Genomic DNA, 27,955 nt, shown 5'->3' on the forward strand with positions numbered 1-27,955 from the left:
CCCTTGGCCACCCTGTCTGGGATACATGGCGTCTGGCAATGAATGAATGAATGAAGTCAGAGCTTTCTACACCTATAAGTAATGTGTCTTCAACTCAAAATGTGAAAAGTACAAAAAAGCATTTTTTTGGGCTGTTGCTAGGCAATGAGCAACCTGCCTAGCAACCAAAACCTTGCAGACACTACTAGGTCATAGGTTGATCATTATGTCCAAGACTGGTCAGAACTGGTTAATTCTGAAGCCTAAAGTGGCACCCAAAATTAAACAAGAACGAAACCAAACAAGAAAATGCAAGTAAAAATAAGGGCAGCATGAGCTGGGCAAAAATGAGGCTTGTCTACCCCTTCATGCTCAGTTTTAATTACACAACACTTAACCCCCTCAGCAAGGTAAGATTTCTGTAAGTTTGTGGAATGTGATCGAAGAAAATGCCGTGAGGGCAGCCTGGACTCACACACAAAGGAAAACATTCCCCTGGATTTCACATATATATATATATACAGTATGTATATATATATATATATATATATATATATATATATATACAATATATATATATATACTGTATATATATATATATATATATATATATATAGTGTGTATATATATATATATATATATATATATATATATATATATATCCCATACATACATATATATATATATATATATATATATATATATATATATATCCATACATACATATATATATATACAAATATATATATATATATATATATATATATACATATATACAGTAATCCTCCTAATGTCCGGGACGCCCAATAACCGAACATCCCCACTACCCGGACATAATCGTCCTGGGATCCAACATTCCCCCCCCCTCCCCCCAAAAAAAAAGAGGGGGGGGGGGAAATTCCCCATCCGTAATTTGAACTTACCGCGCGCGCCGCGGGAGAGCATTGTTTTGGCGCGTCATTCCTCCGACGTCCGATAGAGCACCGCTGCATCTTCCCCACTTTCGGCCTGTCTCTCACCGCGAGTGCACGTTCATCGTAATTGCTGCCCACGTGATCGCTTTTGTGGTGGTGCCCTACCTGCTGCTGGGCTTCCTGCTGCTCTCGGGCCTCCTCTTAGTGTGTGTGATGATGGCCCCGCCACCTGAGAAAAGGAAGAGAGTGGTGTTGACTCTGGAGAAGAAGAGGGAGATATTGGAGAAAGTAGATGCGGGGTGGTCTTCTTCCCGCATTCTCCGCGAGTTTAACCTGGCCCGGTCTACTATGTTCGATATCAAGAGGTCACGAGACAAACTCATGCAGTACACGGCTGACTTCTTGTCAAGAAGCAAACGCAACGTGGAAAGGAAGGTTATGTTTACCCCCAAGTTTGCAGAAATCGACCAATCCACGTTGAATTGGTATCGACAACAACGTGCTGCTGGTGTGATGGTACGTGGAACAGAGCTGAAGGCTGCTGCTGAGAAGTTCGCCAGGCTTCACGACGCCCTAGACTTCAAGGCATCCGGGGGTTGGCTCTTCACGTTCAAGTTGCGGCATGGCCTTACCAACCGTAAAGCACATGGCGACGCTTTGGACGCTAACGAGGATGGAGTTGACGAGTTTCGGCACAAGGTGAAAGGCTTGATCGACAGGGAGGGCCTCACTCTCGGTCAAGTCTACAGCGGCAGCGAAACTGGCCTGTTCTATCGCTAAGCAGCGCTGTAAACGCTCTAGCCGAGGAGACGAAGAAGCGTGTACCTGGCCGCATGCTTTCCAAGGAACGGATATCTGCTTTGTGTTGTGCCAGTGCTAACGGCATGCACCGGCTTAAGTCCGTTGTTGTTGGCCGTGCAAAGCAGCCTCAGTGCCTTCGTGGGGTGATGGATGTCCTTCCTGTCGTCTGGTACCATTCTTTGAAGGCATGGCTCACAGCTGTGATCTTCAAAGACTGGTTTCACCGTCACTTCGTCAAGGAGGTCATCCATTACCAGACGAAGACACTGGGAATCCCGCGCGACCAGGTAAAGGCCCTCCTTCTACTCGACAATGCACCTGCCACCCGTGCAACAAGGACTTGGTTGCTGAAAATGGCCGTATTAGGTGCATGTTTCTGCCACCTAATACGACTGCTCTCATCCAACCAATGAACCAAGGAGTGATCGTGGCAACAAAGCACCTATACCGTCGGAAGTTCCTGGACGAGGTGATGGTTGTTCTCGAGGACGAGGACGAGAGCAGGGAGGGACGGGACACACGAGGCAAGCGGACTTTGGAAAACCTTCGCCGCTACAACATCAAGTCTGCGCTGTACAACTGGGCTAGTGCATGGAAGGAAGTCCCTGTGAAAACTCTGGAAAATGGTTGGTCTCGTCTGCTTCTCGGAATGGATGTGGAGTACGATTTTCTAGGGTCTGACGTGGATGGCTTCCATGCACGGCTACATACGCACGGCGACAATGTAGATGTGGACAATGTTCGTGAGTGGCTGAATGACGACGCGGGTGATCCTGGGTATCAGACCTTGTCTGATATCGAGATCGCGTCTTCGGTTGCAGGTGTCAGTACCGAACTTGAAGATTCCGGCAGCTGAAGAGCAGCCTTGATGATGCGCGACTCCTCTCAGCAGGACACTACTCCAGCCATCCCCAAGCTGAGCGCACTCCGGGGAACACCTAGAGTTCGTCCTTGACTACCTGGAACTACAGGACTGCGACAGGGAGATGGGGCCCCTTGGAGACATCGTGGAGGAAGTGCGTGCTTTCCAGGCAGCGCGCATCATCAATCGTCAGAATGCGTCGGTCATTGGAGTCAATCAACCACTGAGAGGTTTTTCAGGCCCGTGACCCCCGCTGTGCCCAGCCCTACCTGGCTCCACTCCGTTGCCTCCCCAAGACAGGCCCTCATGCTCCGAGCCACAGCCCAGCACATCAGCCACGGTGGAGTCACCGCTCGACGTGAGTTTGCGGCTGTCTTCATAGTCGTCTGCAGTGGGTACGCCATCACCATGACCCAGCGATGCACCCCTAGGTCACCTGCCAGTGATACTCTCAGACTCTGACAGTGAATAAACAGCAAGAACTTCTCCACTAGACCACACGGGAATTTACAGTGTTGTGCAGCGAAAAAAACAGTGTGTTGTGTTAAGGATTTAAAGTTGTGAGAGAAAAGACTCTATAGAAAAAAAATTTAACGTAAATAGACTTGTTTGTTCTGGCTTTGGAAAATGAAAAGAATGGGAAAAGTTAAAGTGCAACACTTAGTAAGTTACAGTGGAGCATTATTTAGACAAAAGTGCACACTGTGAAGAGAACGGACTTCTGTGTGTTATTGACTAAGTTCAGTGCAATACTTCAGGAACAGTGTACTGCAAGTGCTTCAGGAAATCGTTCTTACTGTCAGAGTCCGAGAGGAGCGGTTTGATGTCATCGAGGTGGCCAGGGACTTGCTGTAAGTAGCCAGAATGTTTCACACTGTACTTTTCCATGCTATACTTACCTCATTTCACTCTTTAATGTCCTTTATTGGTGTGAATAAGGTGTTAGTAGCTATGCATGTGCAGTAGGAATGTGTTTTCTGAGTTAAGAGCTAGGTTAGGGTCCATAAGTCCCAGAATGTTTATTAATGTATGAACATACTTCTAAACCCTCATTTTATGTTTCTTTTGCATTTATTTCAGTCATTTATGTGCCTTATTGGTGTGATTTGGGTCTTAAATAGGTGCTATGCATGTCAGAGAGAGTTGTATAGGTGTTTCTCTGAGTTAGGGTCCATAAGTACAAGTCCATAAGCTGGGGCCCAATATCCAGACAAAGCCAATATGCCGGACCTACCTATATGGCTCCTATTAAATCCGGATCATTGGAGTAATTACTGTATATATATACTATACTGTATATATATATATATATATATATATATATATATATATATATATATACACAACATATATATATATATATATACTATATATATATATATATATATATATATATATATATATATACAGCAGCCTCTCAACTAACGCAGTTTAAAAACACGTCTCAATGCTAACACGAGTTTAATATTTAGGGAATGATACGTATTTTACTGACTTTAACTGAGCAAACATGGAGATATGTTAAAGGCTACTATTGCATGTAGGAAATTTCTGGTTTCCATAATTACGCGACTTTACATGTACATGATGGTTTCAAATTAGCCGTGCGCGCCTTGGACAGTCCTTAGCTGATAAACCGTGTGTGGCAGTTTATGCATAAATACAATTTTTTATTTGCTCGTTGCTTAAACTGGTTTTATTCGAACTATAATATTCAAAAATGTAGTTTAGCCCCATTCTGAGCAATTTGGCTCATTTTCGAACAAAATTTGGCAAGGAAAATGATGGCAGATCTTAATTGTCACAACCTGATGCTGCAAAACAGAAAGAAGAAAACCACTCACACCAAGACAGAGCAGTTCTTTATGAAGAAGACAGAAAACTTAAGGGAGTTATCTTCATCACACGTAGTGCGGGAGTCCGAGGAAGAGGAAGAGGAAGAGGAGGGACAACAAATTTAGGGTGGGGAGCGGCGGGTGGGGAGCGGCGGGGGAGCGGGGTAAGGAGGGACTGCAGCAGACGACGGGAGCGGGGTAAGGAGGGACTGCAGCAGACGACGAGTGATGCATAGACGAAGTGAGGCTGTGTGTTGTTATTCTCTGTGACCTACTTACTGTTATGAAAATGTTGCTTTTACTGTAGTGTTTTTATGACCTGCTAATGCATTAACCCCTAAAACGCGGATCGTCGCATTTGCGATGGTCGGCCCAAAGGACAGAACGGCGGATCGTCGCGTTTGCGATTTGAGTTAATTTTGAATAACCACGGGCAAGCAGGCTCCAGCTGGTATTGTCTATCAGTACCGCCACCCGTGAGCTATGTTTAGCACACTTGACCTTTGTACTACTGACCTCGGTTGTTGCCAAGTATCATTTTTTTTACCCACCCACGCACCGATGCGCGGCCCCTCCCTCGTCGTGCGATATGGCAACCTTGCAGCAGACTGGCTCATACATGTCAATCTGCGCCGTCATCTCGCAAGCACTATCTGCTATTGGGAAACGCTTGTTTCCCCAGTTGTCACACGGTGATTTTTTCGCGCGGTTTGCCCCTGATTAGCGTCAGTCCACGCGAATCTTCCACGGTGACACCATGTCCAATTCAAGCTCTTCCGAGTCTGTGCCTTCCAGCCCTCCGAAAAAGGGTTTTGTGACCTCAACCCCCTTCAAAACCTTACCAGGAACTACTAAGGGCCTGAGTGACTCTGCAATAGCCAGTGAACTATTGAAAGCCTCGATGGACTATGGGAGTGACGTCGGTGTGTGGTCAAGCCTGGCAGAGTCTGACACGCAATCAAGTGCAGAGTCTGGGCCAGAAGTGACTGTTTCTGTGCCAGAAGTGAGTGTGTCAGTGCCTAGCACCTCAGCAGGGAAAGGCTCCTGTGAGAAAGGGGCCTTGAATATGGGAAGGGGGCAAAGAGAAAAGGAGTGGCTGACCCAAGCTCACTGCCATTGTCCCTACTACGCCACGATCACGCCACCGCCAGCCCGCCACGTACTCCCAGCCCCATTCTCTCGTCCTCCTCTTCTGCTGCCCTGTCTCCTGAGTCATCTGAGTCGCCTTCACCACCTCGAAAAGGGAAGTAGACGTTCTACTTTATGTACTAGAGGTTTTCGTAGGCCAGAGTGTTCGTGTTGGTAGAGCTAGAACTTTGTCCCCTAGTGTAAGGCTAGCTCGTAAGGAAACTCGCACTAGGCAACTCGGCAGTCACGCTGCATGAGTGACCTTGAACCCTCAGATAATGTCCCCACCCACCACCCACCACCACTACACTACATAACCACGACCCTAGGATAGCCTCTGCACTCACATACTGTCTCACCGTCTGCCACTCACCAACTCCCCACACGACCTGCCTCACCCCCGCCGCCCCCAGCACCTCCCAGCCTAGGCAGGGCCCACTCTTGATGCCTTCGTGTGGTCAGAGGGATCAGAATTTTTTTTGTGCCGGAGGATCTGCCCTTTGAGTGACAGTGGATGTGGAGTTCAGGCTGACTTCCCTGTCGACGAGGGATGGTGAATGCTTGGACTACCTGTTGGCCTTCCTTGACAACGAGGTAATGGAGCAGATTTGTACCAAGACAAACAGGTACGAGGGGGCAATCTGCTGCAGTTCACGATGGAGAAAGGTGAGGCGGCCACACCATCCACGTCGCCCGGATGGCAGCATGGAGTGCCTCTAACGATCAGGGAACTTTTTGTATTTATTGGGTTTGATGTTATTGATGCCCCACAATGGTGGAAACCTGACAAGCTGGAGGAATACTGGAGTTCAAGACAATCTTTGCCCAACACCAATTTTCAATAAATACATGAGCCGCGATCGTTTTTAGGCAGCTCATGACTTACCTTCACTTGCGAACAATGATGAGCCTTCCCAAACTGACCCATTATGGAAAGAAGTGAGGGGAATCCTGAACTTGATCAAGGATAAGTTTACAAGGTTTCCTGCGCCCTTTCAAGAAAGTGGTGATTGACCGAGTCCTTGGTTTTGTTCAGGGGCCGTCTTCGGTTTTGTGCAGTACATTCCAAGCAAACGGCACCGCTTTGGAATCAAGTTTTCGTGCTGTGCGACTGCAAGACGGGGTTCATCTTTAGACTTCGTCATTTTACACCGCCAGCAATGTCGATTGGACAAGACTGACCCCCTTGGATTCTCTGGTTCTGTGGTTAAGAGGTGCTTTTGGAAAAGTACTTTGGCGAGAATCATGTCCTGTATACAGACAATTACTATACAGCTCCTAAACTCGCCAAGTACCTTTCTGAACACGGCGTCGGATCCTGTGGCACTGTCCAGAAGCAATAGGGCACACTACCCTGCCTTCCCCCGAGGCTGAAAAGTGCAAAGCGGGGAAGGCGTGCACCTGAAGAGAAATCTGACAAGATGCTTGCGATCAGGTGGCATGATAAGAGAGTCGTGAATATGCTCACCACAGTACACAAGGGGGGGAAATGCTGGCAACAGGGAAGGTCGACAGAAGGACTGGCGAGCCTGTGATGAAGCCTGATGCTGTCATCGTGACTACAACGTCAATATGCGGCTGGTGGACAAGTCTGATATGATGATCGGAGAGATTGACTGCCTGAGGAAAAATCGTCGTTGGTACAGGAAGGTGTTCTTGCACTTGATTGATATGTGCATGTTGAGCACGCCTTCATCCTGCTATAAAATCAAGAACAAGGAAGCCAGCAAACTACTCTCTCCGAAGATTTTCTAAAAGACTTGTGTCTACCAGCTGCTTCAGCGTTATGGCCAGAGTACTTTCAACAGGTCCCAAGCGCATACCCTCAGACACCTCCAGACCGCCCCTACAGTGTCAGGCCTACCTTCAGCGACACCGCCTGGAGCCACTGCCTGCCACTGCCAAGAGGGGAAAAGCACTGAGGAGGTGTCATGTGTGCAGCCACACTACCAGGCAGGACAGAACCTTTAGGCGCACCTCCTTGCAGTGCAAAGAGTGCAAAGTTCCCCTCTGTGCTTACCCGTGTTTCTTTGACTACCACAGCCTGACAAGATTTTGAAAATAAGGGTAAGATTCTTTGAAATAATACTGAGAGTGACAGTGATACTATAGTCTGATTCCCGCCCGCTTGCGGCTTAGGTGTGACCCGCACCTGTGGACAATGGTGGGTACGTTTCCCCACACGCATTGCGATGTAAGCAGGCTAGGCTATTTATGTACAAGGCATCACAAAATTCGATAAATTCAGATGAATAAAACTTACACTTGTGTATTTTGATGGATGAATCAACAGTAATCTTATTATGCATAAATGTATTTATACAAGTAACACAGAAAACATGGCATACATATTGTACAGTGTTGCTAAAGATATTGTAGTCACTTTTAATGGTTTTTTAAGCGTAGTTTTAGGATTGGGTAATAATATCACAGTTATGGATATAAGATAATGAGCCTGAAAAAAAAGAAGAAATATGCCAATATCCAAAGTAAAAGAAATAATTCATGTAATTCTTGTGAGTGGCAGCACTGACAGATAGCTTCCCTACAGTACAGAGAGAGAGAGAGAGAGAGAGAGGGAGAGAGGGAGAGAGAGAGCAGGAGAAGGCATGCAGGAGAGAGGGGCATGCATTGAATGCATTATGGGCATCACTAAATATAACAAAAACCAAATTCACAAATGAAAGCACAATTATAAATAACTTATACAAAAGAATCAAAGGTACTCAGGGTGGCTCCATTTCCCCCGCCATGTGGTGAGGTGAAGCCCCGTTCCCCCTCCCCTTCCCTCCCTTCTTAATCCCTCCTGGGTATCTCAGTCTCGGAAATCCCCTTCACAGCCCCTCCCCTGGACCACCACCCCAACAAACCCACATCCACACTCCCACCCACACCTACACCCCCACACCCCACTAATCCCCCTTCACTTCCCCTCCCCCCCTGGACCACCACCCCCACACACCCACATCCACCTGCTCCCACCCACACCTACCCCACCCACAAGGTGTATGAAATAAAAATAGCATGACAACCTCTCAGCAGACAGTAATGCTTTGACACTCCATCTACTACTAAATATAACAAAACCAAATTAACAGATGAAAGCACAATTATAAATAACTTATAAAAGAATCAAAAGTACTCAGGGTGGCTCACATTTCCCGCCAGGAGAAAGTACTTAACAGGGTATACATTTCCCGCCAGGAGAGAGAGAGAGAGATAACGGTATAGAAAACGTGGCAACACTGTACACAGGTGCGGGCCACACCACAGCCATGGCGATGCAACGTGGCAACACTGTACACAGGTGCGGAGCCACACCACAGCCGCAAAACGTGCCTGAGTCCTACTATAGTGTTTAGTTTCTTTCTTTATGTACTGACAGTGACACAGCCTGATGAGTGTAAATTAGTGTATGTACTTGTAAAAGCACTGACAGTGACAGTGTTTTTTGGTGTAAATAATTGTACATAGTAATAATATAAGTATATAAGTGACAGTCCTGCGGTGACAGTCACTCCAGTGTAAAGATGAGATGAGAAGCATATGTTCCTATTCTATGTTCTGACAGTGACAGTTTGTTGTGTAGAAAAGATTATTTTATAACAATGAAAAGATTATTTTATAACAATGGACAGTGACACTGATGAATAAGGCAAAAAGACGGAGAGCTACAGTGAAAGTGAGCGATGACACTGATGAATAAGGCAAAGACGAGCTACAGTGAAAGTGAGCGATAGAAATGAAGTGCGAGTGGCCGGCCGGAGCGAGAATAAAGTGAGAATCAAAATTGCCTGCCGTAAGGCTGAATAAACTTCCGCGCCACGGTGGTCTTCCTCAGTCCCGATCCACAATACTGGCAGTGACAGTGTTATTAGGCCGTAATAGTGACAAGCGAACGTTTGCGAAGTCCTATGATGGAAAATAATATTAGTATACGTGTTTGCCGTGAAAAGGCAAATGTGACAATAGTGACGGGAAGATCGCCACCGCGCTGCATGTCGACCGTGCGCTCCGTTCATTTTAGCCTTATTTTCAGTGCTTATTAGCACAAATACGGATTCCAAACAACCTGTACGTTGTTGTATAAAGTGTACTGTGACAGATTGAGGCTGTGGTAGAAAGAAAACCGGGTTTCTGGAGGTGTGAAAGTGAAGACTTTGTTACCCAAATTTGCAACTCTTCACAAGTCCTTTGGTAGTCCACGAAGGCTCAACATTTGTCTCAGGAGAAAGCTGAATGTAAGTACTATATGCCATAAAAATTTTAATGCTCTAGGGTTAATCTCTGATTTTTGGCAAATATTTTCCCACAGGTACTCAGACCCCGCTACAACCCCGCCACAGCGGGGGGGGTCGGCCGTACACAGCCGCGTTTTAGGGGCTAATAACGTTGAGGAACTTTCACAATGCCGTGAATGAAGTAGAATTGAACGAAAATCCACGTAAAAACCAAAAACAGTATGTACAGTATTTGGGGAGAAGTTAATGCTTTGGCCCAACTAGGGCTTAAATGTTATTAAAAAAAAAAAAAAAAAAAAAAAATTGGTTTTACGCCTGGTATCCCCGAAAGGCTAAGGCGTTGCCCCTGGGTTGAGGACTTTTGGACTGGAACGTGTAGCAATTTATGACCGCATGCCCTTCCTGATGTCTACCAATGACCCTTGGGTGGATTCGATCCTCCGACCCTTCGGTCAGAGCGGAGCGCTCTAACCCACTTCTCCCTAAATATGCTGTTTTTGTTTTTTTAAGTGGATTTTCTTTCAAATTAATATTGTTGCTTTAAGTCTGGAGTACCATAACTCCCGAAATGGGTAGACTTTCCCAGAGTCCAGGAACGTAAACCCCAATATTACCACTGTTTCTTATGGGAAAATTACGTTTAAAAAAAACGTTTTTAATTAACGTGACCTCTCCAGGAACCTAACCCTCGTGTTATTTGAGAGGTTACTGTATATATATATACACAGTATATAGATAGATAGATAGATAGATAGACAGACAGATAGATAGACAGACAGATAGATAGATATATTTTTGGTAGGTGGAAGCACTCACCATCCACTCACCTGATGTAGTGCTGCTCACGCATGTCTGCCCTTTCCTCTCCTCCTTCCTTCTTTCCTTCCTTCCTCTTTTGTCTTTCCCTCATTCTTTCCTCGTCCTTCTGCCTACAGGTGACTTTACACTCCCTCTTCTGTCTTTCCTTCCTTCATTCTTTCCTATTCCTTCAGCCTATGGGTGACTTTACACTGAGTGACAAGACAAATGGTTTCCTGTACACCAGGAAACCATTTACTATACTGGCTGGTAACCATATAACCAAATTATGCCTGGTGATTTAATGGGTAATTAACCCCTTAACCGCGGGGCGTCACTTTTGTGACGCTTGGGAGCACAGGGGATCACCGCGGGCGTCGCTTTGCTAGGGCGCTTTGCGAGCCTGTGTTATTTTGAATTTACCCAGGCTTCCAGAGTGGGGGCTTGTATCATCTATCAGTACTGCCAATGTCCAACACTAGTCAAGCACTCCCTAATCTCATCTGTAGCTCCCATCCATTGTTGACAATTTAGCTACATTTCTCTCCGTTCTTGACTCCCCTCCCTACACCTCCATTACCCTATCCTCTCGCCTGCTCCCGGCCATGCTACGCTAAGTAAAATCTTCCCTAGAATTTTTCACTGATTTCATCCACTGAAATAAGCCCTATGTCCTAATCTTATACAAAAATATATATACAAGAAAGAAATAAGGTACGTGAGAGTGACATACACCTGGAATTGGCTAATTATCACCTGACAACACCTCACGTGGCACTCGCTTCGCTTAATTTTCGCTGTTTTTTTCCCCTTGAAATATGAAGTATAATCTATTTTCGTAATAAATAAGATACATATAAGGAGGAAGGGGAGAGGGAGAAGCCTAAGTGATATTTACATTCACCTGGAACTACCTAATTTATAATGTATTGTCCCAAGAGACTTTCCTGCCACAATCATTTCAGTGCTATACATAGCTGTTTCAAGAGCTAACGTTGGTAGTACTGAATATCCCCTAAGTAGGCCTCCACCCGGCCCTCCCTTATCAGTTTACTCTCATCTTCCGAAGTGGAGGTACATCTGTTTCCTCTTGCTGACTTCAGGGACTTTTTCATCCCCATACAAAGGGCCCTGTGACCTTTACCCCCTACTAAACCTCGTGTGGCAAGAGGTAAAGGGCTGACAATTGATAAAAGAGTGACTACGATCTTTTTATTGAGTAAAACAGTGCAAGTGGAATTGTAAATAATGTGTAAACAGCAAGTGAAAGTAATGAATGTAAATATACGTGAACACTGGAAAATAGTTTTATAAGTTACTTCAAGTGACAGTGCATAACACAGTGTAAATAAAATAGATATGTAAATAACGTAAATAAAATAGAGAACGTAAATAGAAATGTAAATGAGTAGTATTATAAGAATACGAGTATATACCCTAGGAGTAATGAAAGTGAAAGTTTCACTCTAGCATGTCTGAATACTTTGAGTTATGACAGTGAAGATGAAAGTGACATTCACTCTCAATGCTAGTATACAGGATGAGAAAGTGAATGCTACGTATTTTACTGAAAGAAATTGAATCCCTACAGTGACAATAAACTAATACTACTGAAGGAAACTTATGGATAAAGACTGTAGATATATATAAGTGTTATATAGTAATAGAAATATAAAGTGTGAGGGGTTTTATGAATAATAAATGACAGAGTACCAAGAGCGAACTAGCGCAAGTGCGACGGTCAGACGTGCTCACAATTTTCATTGCTTTCACAGTGTTTTTTTTTTTGGAGTATGGATCCCAAACTACTTGAAAATCATAGAGTAGTGTTTATAGTGTTAATATCTGGCTGTGGTAATCATATTACGGGTTGTCGCGAAGTGTAAAGTGGAGACTTCGTTACCCAACTTCAGAGGTCTCCACAAGTCCTACGGTAACTGACGAAGGCTCAACAATCATTCCAGGAGAAAGCTGAAGGTATGTGCCATAAGCATATGTAATTTTAATATTCTAGGACTAATAACTGATTTTTGGCAAAATATTTTTTGAGAGTCTGTCGGAGCCCGAATAACCCCGCGGCACACGCAAAACATCGGTAAACATGCCCACGGTGTAGGGGTTAAGGCACTACAATCAGATTGAAACAGTGAAAGTTTATATCCAAGGGGTGTTTGGGGTTTATTGTTCATGTAATGCTACTCAGGGATGAGTAAGGCTAGTCACTCTCATCTTAAAAGTCAGGATCAACTTGCCTAGCCCCAGGCTCCTATGCTCCTCATGGGACAACATAGGACTGGATGGATGGATATATATATATATATATATATTACAGTATATATCATCACTCGTTGTAGGTGGGGGCGACTGCGGTAGGTGGGGGCACTCACCATCCACTCTCTCGATGTAGTGTGGCTGCTCTCGGGTGTCTGCCTTTTCCTCTCCTCCATCCTTCTTTCCTTCCATCCTCTTCTGTCTTTTTTTCCTTCATTCATTCCTCTTCCTTCTCCCTATGGGTGACTTTACACTCCCTCTTCTGTCTTTTTTTCCTCTTCCTTCCATCTGTGGGTGACTACACTAAGTGACAAGCCAAATGGCTTCCTGTACACCAGGAAACAATTTGCTACACTGGGTGGTAACCATATAACCAAATTTTGGAGTCTGGTGGTTTAGTGGGTAATTACGGAGCTCCAATCGGATTGAGCAGGTGATGGCTTACATTCAAGAGGTGGTTGGGGTTTACTGCTCACATAATTCCTTTCAGGGATGAGTGAGGTTTGTCACTCTCATCTTAAATGTCAGGACCAACTTGCCTAGCCCCGGGCTCCTGAGCTCCTCACAGGACAACGTAGGATTAGATGATGGATGGATATACCACCATCATATCATCATCCTCTGGACCTCCTTTCCCACCCTAGGGCAAGATGAGGAGTAGCAACATCCAGACAGCCCAAGTTTGCCCACTCCAATGGGCCACGCTTCCATTCACTCATCATTCAAGCCCCTGGAATCCTGGCTTTATCTGATACACCAAAAACTTTCACCACATAATGAAGCTTCACATAAACATACCTGATAGTCAATCCAAACACTGTCATGGTAAAAAGAGGTGCCACATAATGTAGCTCCATACAATTGTATCCGACAGAGTCAATCCAAACACTGTCACGTTAAAAAGGGCTGCCAAATCCCTGATCATGCACTTCTTCTCACAACATTCATCCAGCCAGCTCTATCTCTTGTCAGTCCCCTAGCCTCACCGAATTCCATACCTTTCTTCCTCAAACACTCATCAACCATATCTCTCCACTTTCTCCTTGGCCTACCTCACCTCTTCTCTCCTTCAAATTTACTCACATATACACTTTTCACCACTCTATTGTTATCCATTTTCTCCAAACGACCATACCATCTCAGTATACTATTCGATTCTGGTGTCCACAGACTTCCTCATTTTGCATCTTTCATGGATCACATTATTTCATATCCTATCCACTCTCTGTACTCCACATACATTCCTGAGCAGCCCCATCTCACGCCTGACTTTTCATTTTCATGTCACATCATTGTCTCACATCCATATGTTAAAGTTGGCACAAGCCTCATGCAGCTGCAACACTCAAGCCTCTGTTTCTTATTACAGCCTTCATAGCACCAGCTACCTTCCTTCCATGTCATTCTACTTTCCACTTCTTTTGCACATTTTCCTCTCGTTTCTATCACTGTACCCAGGTATTTCAACTCTCTCACCAATTCGTCTCTCTTCATTCACTGTAACATCACACTGGGAGTCACCTTCTCTCACGATTACCATCACTTTACTCTTTTCTATATATACTTTTAAGGAACGACGCTCACAGACCTCAGCAAAACTCTTTGCTAGTCTACCAAGCTCTTGTCCAGTATTTGCAAGTAGTACTGCATCATCAGCATACAACAAATTTGAGATATTCTATCCATCACCATTCATTACCAATGCTATCAATCTCTCCATTACTCGTGTTTTTTCTTCTCTCATCACCCCATCCACATATATATTGAACAACCATGGGGACATCACACAACCTTGTCAAACGCCCACACTGATCGTGAACCATTCACTTGGATGCCCATTTACCCTTACACATGCTACACTACCATCATAAAAACTCTTGAGGGCACATAGCAGCTTACCATCTACACCATACATATGCAGAACCTTCCACAATCCTTCTCTGTCTACGTCATCATATGCTTTTTCCAGATCCGTTAATACCATAAACATCTTATAGTTTTTCTCACAAACCTTCTCCACTATCTGTCTCACTGCAAATATTTGATCCACACATCCTCTGCCACTCCTATAGCCACCCTGTTCATCACTCACTAGGACTTCTGATATCTCTCTTATTTTCTCTATAATAATTCTTCCATATACCTTCCCTACAACACTCAAACTTACACCACAATAATTCTTGCACTCACGTCGCTCACCTTTGTTTTTGTACATGGGTACAATCACAGCCTATTCCACTCTGCTGGCACAGTTTCACTCATCCATGTCTTCTTACGTATCTCCAACAAGCATTTCATTCCGCTCTTTCCACTGCATTTACTAATCTTTGCATACCGGTACCCCTCAGCTGCTTTCCCATTTTTCAGCATCTTCACCTGTGCGAGAGTAACATTTCCTGGCACTGCATTCTTTTTCTGCACACCCCCAAAACCAATCATGTTTACAGTGGCTCTGCTCTCTCTATTCCCATTCATCAGGCTTTCAAAATATTCTTTCCATCTGGTCCTTAATTCATTCCCATGGGTTAATAATCTACCACTAACATCCTTCACACTTTCACAATTCTTTCTGCTGTTGCTTCTACATATCTGCACCTCTTTCCAGAATAACTTCATATTTTCAGAGTAGTTTCCATTCACTTTTCTTCCTAGATCATAATTTACTTCCTCCTTTTTCCTCTTCACTCATCTCCTAATGTGCTTCTTGCTCTCAAAATTTTCAGTTATTTCAATTGAACCCCTGTTCTGTAACCACTTTAGCCACTTCCACTTTTCCTCCACTGCTCTCTTAACCTCTTCATCTCACCATGCCATACCTTTCTTCCTTGTTGTTGCTCTTGTCACACCACACACCAATTCAGCATTCCTAACTAAGCAATCCCTATATCCATTCTACAGGCTGTCCAGATCCATTTCATTCCAATTCACTGATTCTAACTCCTCCCCTACTTTGGTCCTGCATTCATCTACCACTTCTCTGATCCTCAGTTTTTCAACTTTCAGTCTTTCTCCCTGGCTGCTCCTCTCCTTTCTAGTCTACCTCACTCCTCTCAGCTTGATCTTGAAAACCACAATCATATGATCTGACTGACCTCCACATCATCGTCTCACAGTCCTTGTATCAGCAACCATTCCCACCATCAATCTCTCTATGAGCACGTAATCAGTCAGGCTCCTTTCAACACGATCCCCATTCCTTCTATTTCCTTCTATACCGTGTATATTTATGAGCATCTTTGTGGTGACCATCATCCACTCACTTGATGCAGTGCTGCCTACTTCTTCCTTAGCCTTTATCATTTTTTTTCTGTGCCTGCCCTCCTCTCTTCCTATTTCTCTCATCTTTCCTGTCACTACTTATTGCTTTTCTTTCCTTTACAAGTGGCTTTACATTGAGTGACAAGCCAAATGGTTTCCTATAAGCCAAGAAACCATTTACAACGCTGGGTGGTAACCACATAACCAAACCATGCATGCTCCATACGTGTCAACAAGTGGGTTGGTGGAGGGTTAGTGCCCCTCCCCATAAAACAAATAACTCAAAGTCAAATGGCCACCCCTTGTGGCATTGTGGCGTCTGGCAATAGATAGATAGATAGATCTTTGTGTCTGAAATACGAGTTACAAATGCACAACCTCCTTTCCTGATATAACCTTGTTGCTTCCCACTATCATTTTCTCCTGGTACTCCATTACAACCCATTATGTCATCCTCAGGACCAGTGCCTACTCTTCCATTCATATCGTCCATTACAATCACTTTATAGCTCCTGGGCAATTCTCCCACTGCTTCATCCAGCCTCACTCCTGTCATCACACAGTGCATATGCTACAATTACTCCCACTTTCATCTTCTCAAACCTGAAAGTAACATACTGTACATACATCTCGAACTGACACATTTGTAATCTCTCATTCCACTCTGCCACATCTCATTCATCTATAATGCAACTCCTCCCTTGCATCTTCCTTGCCCATTCATGCCCGATCTTACACATTTCACACCCTCCCACTCCTCCACTTCACATCCTTTCAGCATATACCTATATATATATAAATATATATATATATATATATATATATATATATATATATATATATATATATATATATATATATATATATAAATATATATATTATATATATATGTATATATATAGCTCCTGGGCAATTCTCCCACTGCTTCATCCAGCCTCACTCCTGTCATCACACAGTGCATATGCTACAATTACTCCCAGTTTCATCTCCTCAAACCTGTAACATACTGTACATACATCTCGAACTGACACATTTGTAATCTCTCATTCCACTCTGCCACATCTCATTCATCTACAATGCAACTCCTCCCTTGCATCTTCCTTGCCCATTCATGCCCGATCTTACACATTTCACACCCTCCCACTCTTCCACTTCACATCCTTTCAGCATATACCTGTATATATATAAATATATATATATATATATATATATATATATACGTATGTACAGTAAAAGCTCGATTAACCGGCATCCGATGCATCAGCACATCCGTATAACCGGAACGCAAATTCGATCTGGCATGGAGTCGAAAATATTCCGGATACTGGTCGTCCCCCTATATTTCTTGATTAGTTCTGTACAGTACAGGATAAAGTAGTGTTCGCAGCTAAGTTTTCAAAATTATTTTGGCCTGTAACATATGCTAAATATTTCTTTAAATAATTTTTGGTAATGTTTGCTGGTTTGTGTTCAGTCCTGTACAAATTCTCTTGCTATCTTTTTGTGTGTATTGTAGCGTACACTCACGTTCACTAATTTCTGCTCGGGGTGCCCCCTTCATACCCCCATGTACCCAGGGAAGACGGGAGGGGGGAACGAAACTAGCTCCACCCGCCTCTACCCCAGCTCCCAACCCTCCGCCATACCCCTACCTCTCCCAGTCCCCCACTCGTCATTCTTAACTGGCAGTTACATCTCAAGCTAACCTCATACTTTACATTCATAGTCACATTACTAATACACAAATATAAAACACTAGGATATGTAAAAAGTATATAATATGACTATGAACATGCTGCAGCAAAAAATCTATGCATTGTAACGTTGACAATAAAACAAAAACCTTAACAATGGCCATCCCAGGCCTCATGAGTTGGGTATTTGCATGCATCCGTGTCTGTGCCTGTGTTTGGGTGTGTTTATGTCTGTGTTTTTCAGTGTGTGTGTGTGTGTGTGTGGTGTGTGGTGTGTGGTGTGTGTGTATTTACCTATTTGTAGTATACAGGAATTGAGCAATGCTCGTGTTGTCCTGTCTCCATATCCACATTTATCAGGTCTACCTTTACACACATGAATGTTTTTCTCATGCACCACCTCTTTGTCTAAGTCGTTCCAAATATTTAAGTATTTACCTAATATACCTAATTGTGATATACACGGAATGTACTATGCTCGTGGGTTTCCGTCACTGTTTCTCAATAAGTCGAGTTTAGCTTCAAACTCGTTTAAGTTTTTTGACTGGACGATCTCTTTGTCCAGGCTATTCCATAAGTCTATACTTCTGTAAGGAATGCTATATTTCTTGATATCCTTCAAGCAGCTTGACTTTTTCAATTTCATTCTGTGTCCTCTTGTTGCTCTCTTATCCCATACAAACAAATCTTCTTTGTCAATTTTATCTACTCTCACCATGGTCCAGAACACTGCAATCATGTCTCCCCTCTTTCTCCTTTCCTCTAAGGAAGGCAAATTCAATTTTTCCAGCCTCTCTCTGTATGACAGGTCTGTCAGACTGGGGACCATCTTGGTTGCTGTTCTTTGTATTCTCTCAATCTTGTTTATATCTTTCTTTTTGTGTGGGCACCACACTACCGCTGCATAATCTAACCTGGGGCGGATCATGGCCACTATCAATTTTTTCATCATTTCCTCATCCATATAATGAAATGCAACTCTTATGTTAGTCAAGAGTTTATAAGTCTCTCCAACTATCTTGTTAATGTGCTTTTCTGGTGACAAACTATCTTGGACCAGCACTCCCAAATCTTTCTCTTCTCTCCCTTTTGTGATTAATTCATTACCCAACCAATAATTCAGTGATGGCCTCCTGGTACTTTTACCCATTTCCAATATTTTACATTTCTTTACATTAAATTTCATTTCCCACGTCCGGCTCCAATTGTGTATCCTATCCAAATCCTCCTGCAGTATTTTACAATCCTCCTCAACCTCTACCTTCCTCAAGATCTTTACATCATCAGCAAACAGACTTGCATAACTGTTCACTCCATCTACCATATCATTTACGTAAATCAGGAACATTACTGGTGCCAACACTGACCCTTGAGGGACTCCACTTGTTACTTCCCTTATATTATTTTATATATATATATATATATATATATATATATATATATATATATATATATATATATAAACATATATATATATATATATATATATATATATATATATATATATATATATATATATATATATATATATATATATATATATATATATATATATATATATATATATATATATATATATATATATATATATATATATATATATATATATATATATATATATATATATATATATATATATATATATATATATTATATATATTATACCACCAAGACATAAAGTAACTTGGTGGTGGGATGAGGGTGTAGAAGCTGCAATTAAGGAGAAAAGAAGGCTTTTCCGGGAATGGAAGAAGGGTGGTAGCAAAGAGGAATATTTGGCTGCCAAGCGTAGGGCTAGGAGAGAGGTATACAGGGCAAAGTCTGAGTCACAGAGACAATTACTTGATAACCTAAATCATGGGGAAAGGAAAAATATATTTAGGGTGGCAGGTCAGGTGAAGAGGGATAATCGGGATATCATAGGTGAGCAGTGTGTGAAGAATGATGAAGGAAGGGTAGTGGTGAACAGTGAGGATATTAAAGATGCATGGAGAGAGCATCATAACCGGTTGTTGAATGAGGAGTTTGACTGGGACAGGGAAGGTTTGGAGCCAGCAGATCCAGTGTCTGGCCCTTGGCCTTTGATTGATACTGCTACTGTGAGTGAGGCAATAGGCAGGATGAGGGTGGGGAAGGCAGCAGGTGTGTCTGGGTTGACTGCCGAAATGTTGAAGGCCTCAGGAGATATAGGGGTGAGTTTAGTCACTGACCTGATAAACAGGATTATTTATGAGTGTGTTATCCCAGATGATTGGCTGAAGAGTATAATCGTAAATGTGTATAAAGGGAAGGGTGATGCCCTGGAAAGAGGAAATTATAGAGGTATAAAGCTTTTAGATCAGATAATGAAGGTAATGGAGAGAGTTTTAGAAGGTATGATTAGAGAGAGAGTGAATATTGATGAGATGCAGTTTGGGTTTAAGCCAGGTGGGGGGACCACTGATGCCATATTCATTGTTCGACAGCTTCAGGAAAAATATATTGGTAGGAGAAGGGATCTTTATTTTGTTTTTGTTGATTTGGAGAAGGCCTTTGACAGAGTCCCTAGAGAGGTGGTGAAGTGGGCAATGAGAAAGCTTGGCTTGGAGGAGTGGCTGGTTAGGGTGGTTATGGCCATGTATGTGGGTGCTCACACCCAGGCGAGAGTGAATGGAGATTTGAGTGATGAGTTTTCCGTGAATGTTGGTGTACATCAGGGGTCAGTCTTGAGTCCCATGTTGTTTATCATGGTACTTGAAGCCCTTTCACGTGACTTTAGAAACGGACTCCCATGGGAGTTGTTGTATGCTGATGATTTGGTGTTGATTGCAGAGAATGAAAGGGAGGCAGAGGAAAGGTTTAGGAAGTGGAGAGATGGTATGGGGCAAAAGGGTTTAAGGGTAAATGCAGATAAAACAAAAGTGATGATATCTAGGGTTGGTGGCGGTACTGTCAAAGACGAGGGAGAGTGGCCATGTGCAGTTTGCCACAAGGGCGTGGGAAGTAATTCCATCTTGTGCAGTGTGTGTGATAAATGGGTGCATAAGAGATGTAGTGGTATCAGAGGTAGACTGCGAGATAATGCTGATTTTATGTGTACGGCGTGCCGGGGTGAGCAGGTGCAGATCGTCAGACGTGAAAGGATTGAACTTGCTGGTGAATCTCTTGAGTGTGTGGAGGAGTTTTGTTATTTGGGAGACATGTTGTGTGCTGGAGGTGGGGCTGGAGCTAGCTCTGTGGCTAGGGTGAGAAGTGGTTGGAAGAAGTTCAGGGAGCTCTTGCCTCTCCTGACATTGAGAGGACTCTCCCTACGTGCTAAGGGGGTCTTTGTATGCAGCATGTGTTAGGAGTGTAATGCTGTATGGCAGTGAGACCTGGGCAGTGAAGGAGGAAGACATTCGCCGGCTCAGACGTACAGAAATGACAATGATTAGGTGGATGTGCAGTGCGTCCCTGCGTCCAAGGCCTGGAGGGGCTGGGTTTACAATGGAAGAGTTGAGAGGTAGGATGGGACTGGAGTGTATTGGTGTTGTAATGAGGAGAGGTAGATTGAGGTGGTTTGGACATGTGGAGAGGATGGGGGATGATAATTGGGTGAGGAAGGTGAGAAGTGTTAATATTGGGGGTGGGGTTGTGAGGGGTAGACCGAGAAAGACATGGGACGAGGTCATTAAGTGTGACCTTAGGGTTAAGGGACTGAACAGGGAGGCTGCAATGGATCGTGCAGCGTGGAGAGCCGCCATTAGGTGACCAAGGCCGACACATGCAAGCATGTTGGAGCCTTTAAAAACGAAACAAAACGAAACATATATATATATATATATATATATATATATATATATATATATATATATATTTATAAAATATATATATATATATAAAAATATATATATATATATCTATCTATATATATATATATATATATATATATATATATATATATAGATATATATATAGATATATATAGATATATATAGATATCTCTCTCTCTCTCTATATATATATAGATAGATATATATATATATATCCATCTATCTATATCTATCTATATATCTATCTATATCTGTCTATCTATCTATATATCTATATATCTATATATATCTATCTATCTATCTATATATATATCTATCTATCTATATATCTATCTATCTATATATCTATCTATCTATCTATCTATATATCTATCTATCTATCTATCTATATATCTATCTATCTATCTATATATATATATCTATCTATCTATCTATATATATATATATATCTATATATATCTATATATATATATATATATATATATATATATATATATATATATCTATATCTATATATATATATATATATATATATATATATATATAATCCTTCATTCTTTCCTCTTCCTTCTGCCTGTGGGTGGCTCTACACTGAGTGGCAAGCCAAATGATTTCCTGTACACCAGGAAACCATTTACTACGTTGGGTGGTAACCAAATAACCAAATTTTGGCGCCTTGTGGTTTAGTGGGTAATTATTGCTCTCCAGTTGGATTGAGCCAGTGAAGGCTTATATCCAAGGGATGGTTGGGGTTTATTGCTCATGTAATGCCACTCAGGGATGAGTGAGGCTGGTCACTCTCATCGTAAATGTCAGGACCAACTGCCTAGCCCCGGGCTCCTACGCTCCTCATGGGGCAATGTAGGATTGGATGATGGATGGATATATATATATATATATATATATATATATATATATATAATTGTAGCTGATATTACTGCAGTGAACTTTTCTTCCATCCATCCATAATCCAATCCTACGTTGCCCCATAAGAAGCGTAGGAACCAGGGGCTAGGCAAGTTGGTCCTGACATTTAAGATGAGAGTGACCAGCCTCACTCATCCCTAAGTGGCATTACACGAGCAATAACCCCAACCACCCCTTGGATAAAAACCTTCACCGACTCAATCCGACTGGAGTGCCGTAATTACTCACTAAACCACCAGGCGCCAAAATTTGGTTATATGGTCACCACCCAGCGTAGTAAATGGTTTCCTGGTGTACAGGAAACCATTTGGCTTGTCACTCACTGTTGAGTCACCCATAGGCAGAAGGATGTGGAAAGAATGAAAGACAAAGACAAAAGAGGAAATGTAGTCACCCATAGGCAGAAGGCCGTGGAAAGAATGAAGTAAAGAAAGACAGAAGAGGAAGGAAGGAATGGAGCGAGGAGGGGAAAAGGCAGACACCTGAGAGCAGCACTACACTGAGTGAGTGCATGGTGAGCACCCCCACCTACCACAAACTTTCACATTCTGTAAATTTCCCCAGCCAACAACTCATGGCACGTGAAGTTCACTTGCTCAGTGACTATACTTATTATATCATGCCCCACGGTCATCTTTAAGATAGTAACTGACGGACAGCTTGGCAGCAACAAACAAATGCAAATAAGCAGTCACTGAATGTTATTTTATTTCGGTCGGAATTAAACTTGCATCAAATTTATCAACAGCACTGCTGCAAATGAAAAATCAAACAGGAGAAGTATGAATTCCAGACACCAAGCACTAAGCAAATGGTATATAGCTTGTTAGGTATGATGTCGGTAAGCTATGCCTCAACCTCTTGCTACATCCCCATATCCTGCTTTACTGTAATCACCTACCAGTAAAGCGCATCAGCGAGGGGATTTATCGTTCCGACTCTGATCCTGATGACAAGGGACAAGATTCTCGGGGTTCTGCGCTAAGGTATCATTCACCAGATGTTGAATGAGGGATAATTATGCAACAAGTAAAGAAGTGAGTCACGGTTGGCAGCGAGACTGGCACATTGACGAGTCAGGAGAATGGCAGCTATACTTTTTGTAATTTTTTGTAAAAACATCTTTTTGTGTTACCTAAGAGTTTCACAGTCTCTACCTTGCTTAAATTATACTGCACTATACACTAAACTGCTCACGATTGAATCTGACTGACGCAGAGGCTAAAAAGTCAATACAAGGGGATAATGGCACAAGTCAGATGGAACGTGACTATTTACATATACAGTACATATATTGCAAATTCAGCATTACGAAGTTTGGGAAGGGTGTGACCAGAAAGTAGCAAATGATAAACCTGGGTACCCAGTGTATACAGCTAGTACTAAATGGATGGAAAAACTGATATAATGTGAGCTGCCTGTATGCCATTTTTCTTATATTTTTCCCCTCCTTTTTTCTGATCCTCTATAATCAGGGACAGAAGTTTCCCTATCTACCATATTCTACTGAGTCTATTTCACACTTGTGGCATGTCTCACTTTTCTCCCTGATGCATGAATCATCTATGGGTGGAGAAACATACCAGGTCTCTCTTGGCATGGGATTATTAGTCATCATCTGAAGAAAACAAGAAGTAGAGAAGTTGAAATTTTAGATAAACTTTTGTTCCCATGTGAACTAATAACTAAAAATCTGCTAATACTTTCTAGCCAGCTGTGGTGATGGAAGATGTACTGTAATGCGAAAACTTTTTATGTGATAATAATATGGAACACAAAAAATGAGTATGAACAGAAAATATACAATTGCATGTCCAGAGAGGCATGTGAAATATGGGAGGGCAGACACAATGCTGCCAGGGACTGTCTTTGAACTTTCACTTATAGCTGTACAGTCATCCACAAAATTGTCACTGATCCCAGCCTCAACTCCAACAACCTAATACTTCTCAATTGCATGCATTATTTAACCCAAACCTTACTTGTTACCAAAGAAATGTCCCCCCCCCCACCTCCCTCTCTGTTTTAGATTAAATGTTACTCAAACAAGGTTCATGGAGGGCTTGTGATAGTGCATACCGGTGTTCTTGTTGACTGCGATGGCCACTGCCTCCAGGATGTGCTCAGCCTTGCCCCCTGACAGCTGACTGGGTCTCATGTCCAGCCACACCAGGTGGTTGTCTGTCCCGCCTGTTACAACCTTGTACCCGGCTGCTTGCAGTCCACTCGCCAGAGCCTGTGCATTCTTCACAACCTATCAGTAAAAGGAGAGAAATTACAACAATTAAGTATGCATTTTAAGCCGCCTTTTTCTATTTTTTCCCCATAAGATCTATAATTCCCTATTAAGTTTTACTGCTACCTATAAAGCTGATTTGCCTGTTTTCCCCAATTTACAGTACAGTGGTATCATTATAGAATAAGCTGACACGAGGACTCACTATTTATGAGTCAATTACCAAATCATCCAGCACTTGTTGGGCAAGCAGTCTCACAACTCCCACGACACAGGAGGGAGGGAAGTTGTACCTCGAGTTTAATTTCTCTTTGCAACACTCTGTTGACTCTCAGTCTTTATTACTTCCTTTAAGCAAAGGATTAAAACTTATGAACCCTCCCTAGTGAGATAAGCTTAAAAATCTCTTCCTCTATTACATACATACAAAATTTATACACTTGATTTTTTTTTTTCCCCATGAAACCCTACTCTTAACAACAAATCATACCTGCTGCTGATATATTTTAAATGCTGGTAGTGCAGCATGCCTCATTGCAACAGCAACTGCTGCTATCTGGTGATTGTGCGGTCCACCCTGCAGGCCTGGGAACACTGCCTCATTGATCTTCTTCTCATAATCATATAAAATTGGGTTGCCACTCTTGTCTACGCCTTTCTTCCCTGGGATCAGGTTATGAGATACAGTATACAGAATTGTATGGTGCTATAATGAAAACTGGATATTAATAATGAAGCACAATGGGAAAGGTTATCTGCAAACACAGATATGCTTGATATAACTAGAATATTTTTTTTCTTTACTGCATCCTTCATGGAGAACAGATTTCCCCAAGTCGAATACAAAAGTCTGGTGTTAGTTAGGATCAAATACTTTCTGTAAGTCTTAAACAACTTTTGAATGAGCAAAGGCCTGAAACTTATCCTTGTAGAGCAAAGGTCTGAAACTTATCCTTGCACTCCCTTCACACACTGCCTCTGTTCCTCTCAATGAACATTATAGTAAACTCTCAATTATCCGGCGTGGCTGCCAAAGGGGTTGCCATGTGGCTTACCGAATGAAACTGATATAATACCCTTCTTAAACCCCTCCAAAGGAGTCCAACCCTCCTATAAAACCTACAACTGTTCAAACACAGAAATACACCCTAGAATACTATAACAAATACAATAAAATGTCACTGTTGTACTATAAATGCACTGTACACTCAACACCTGAAGGCAGAGTTAGGCAAAATGAAGCAGGTTAGCATGGCAGACAGAAAGAGGACTGGTAGACCTAGCCAAGCATGAGGAAAGAGCGAAACTGGTGAGGCATACCTGACAAATAACACAGAAGACGACTGGAGGAATAAACTTATCAGAGGACATTTTCCTGATACAGTATATCACCTGTAGTTAGTGGCAGTTAAGGCCAAGTGTCAAACAAACTTTGCTGCTGCAACCATGAGCTTCTCTGTTGTTGGTAGCACCACATCAACAGCGCCTGGTCTAAATCCTGGTATCAGTAATCCCTCTAATATCCGAACGCCCAATATCCGAACATCCCCACTAATCGGACATAATCATCCCAGGATCCAAAAAAAAAAAAAAAAAAAAAAAATCCCGCCCGTAATTTGAAAGCGCGCAGCGCGGGACAGCTTTGTTGTGGTGTGTCATTCCTCCGACGTCCGACAGAGCGCTGCTGCATCCTCCCCACTTTCCGCCTCTCTCTTGCCGCGAGTGCACGCTCGTCATTATGGCTGCCCACGTGCTCGCTTTTGTGGTGGTGCCTTACCTGCTGCAGGCACTCCTGCTGCTCTCGGGCCTCCTATTAGTGTGTGTGATGATGGCCCAACCGCCTGAGAAGAGGAAGAGACTGGTGTTGACTCTGGAGAAGAAACGGGAGATATTGGAGAATGTAGATGCGGGGTCGTCTTCTTCCTGCATCCTCCGTGAGTTCAACCTGGCCCGATCTACTTTGTTCGATATCAAGAGATCCCGAGACAAACTCATGCAGTACATGGCTGACTTCTCGTCGAGAAGCAAACGCAACGTGGAGAGGAAAGTGATGTTTACTCCCAAGTTTGCTGAAATCGACCGCTCCACGTTGATTTGGTATCGACAGCAACGTGCTGCTGGTGTGATGGTACGTGGAACGGAGCTGAAGGCTGCTGCTGAGAAGTTCGCCAGACTTCACGACGCCCTAGACTTAAGGCATCCGAGGGTTGGCTCTTCGCGTTCAAGTTACGGCATGGCCTTACCAACCGTAAAGCTCATGGCGAAGCTTTGGACGCTAATGAGGATGGAGTTGACGAGTTTCGGCACAAGGTGAAGGGCTTGATCGACAGGGAGGGCCTCACTCTCGGTCAAGTCTACAACGCTGACGAAACTGGTTTATTCTATCGCTCTTTGCCAACTAACACTCTAGCCAAGGAGACGGAGAAGCGTGTATCTGGCTGCAAGCTCTCCAAGGAACGGATATCTGCTTTGTGCTGTGCCAATGCTAACGGCATGCACCGGCTTAAGCCCGTTGTTGTTGGCTGTGCAAAGCAGCCTCGGTGTCTTCATGGGGTGATGGATGTCCTTCCTGTCGACTGGTACCATTCTTTGAAGGCATGGTTTACAGCCCAGTTCTTCAAAGACTGGTTCCACCGCCACTTCGTCAAGGAGGTCATCAATTACCAGACGAAGACACTGGGAATCCCGCTCGACCAGGTAAAGGCCCTCCTTCTCCTTGACAATGCACCTGCCCACCCGTGCAACAAGGACTTGGTGGCTGAGAATGACCGGATTAGGTGCATGTTTCTGCCACCTAATACGACTGCTCTCATCCAACCAATGGACCAAGGAGTGATCGTGGCAACAAAGCGCCTATACCGACGGAAGTTCCTGGACGAGGTGATGGTTGTTCTCGAGGACGAGGACGAGGACGAGCACAGGGAGGGACGGGACACACGAGGCCAGCGGACTTTGGAAAACCTTCGCCGCTACAACATCAAGTCTGCAATCTACAACTGGGCCAGTGCATGGAAGGAAGTCCCTGTCAAGACTCTAGAAAATGGTTGGTCTCATCTGCTTCTCGGAACAGATGTGGAGTACGATTTTCTAGGGTTTGACGTGGATGACTTCCATGCACAGCTACGTACACATGGCGACGATGTTGATGTGGACGACGTGCGTGAGTGGTTGGATGACGACGAGGGCGATCCTGGGTATCAGACGTTGTCTGATATCGAGA

The 27,955-nt window shown here is 43.3% G+C and overlaps 1 protein-coding gene across 2 annotated transcripts in view; it reads right to left on the reverse strand.

Annotated features, from left to right (window-relative positions):
- LOC145402140 (serine hydroxymethyltransferase-like) overlaps nt 1-27,955 on the reverse strand; it is a 155,219-nt gene that overhangs the window by 54,270 nt on the left and 72,994 nt on the right. For both annotated transcript variants that reach the window (XM_080274257.1, XM_080274259.1), the window contains exons 7-8: nt 25,226-25,398; nt 24,579-24,753 (exon numbers count right to left, since the gene is read on the reverse strand). In XM_080274257.1, coding sequence (XP_080130383.1) covers nt 24,579-24,753; nt 25,226-25,398 — 348 coding nt within the window. The remainder of the gene's footprint in view (nt 1-24,578; nt 24,754-25,225; nt 25,399-27,955) is intronic.

Source organism: Coenobita brevimanus, chromosome 57 (assembly GCF_032717465.1).
Source record: "Coenobita brevimanus isolate Jiangsu-jjx chromosome 57, ASM3271746v2, whole genome shotgun sequence".
NCBI classification, from domain to species: Eukaryota; Metazoa; Arthropoda; class Malacostraca; order Decapoda; family Coenobitidae; genus Coenobita; species Coenobita brevimanus.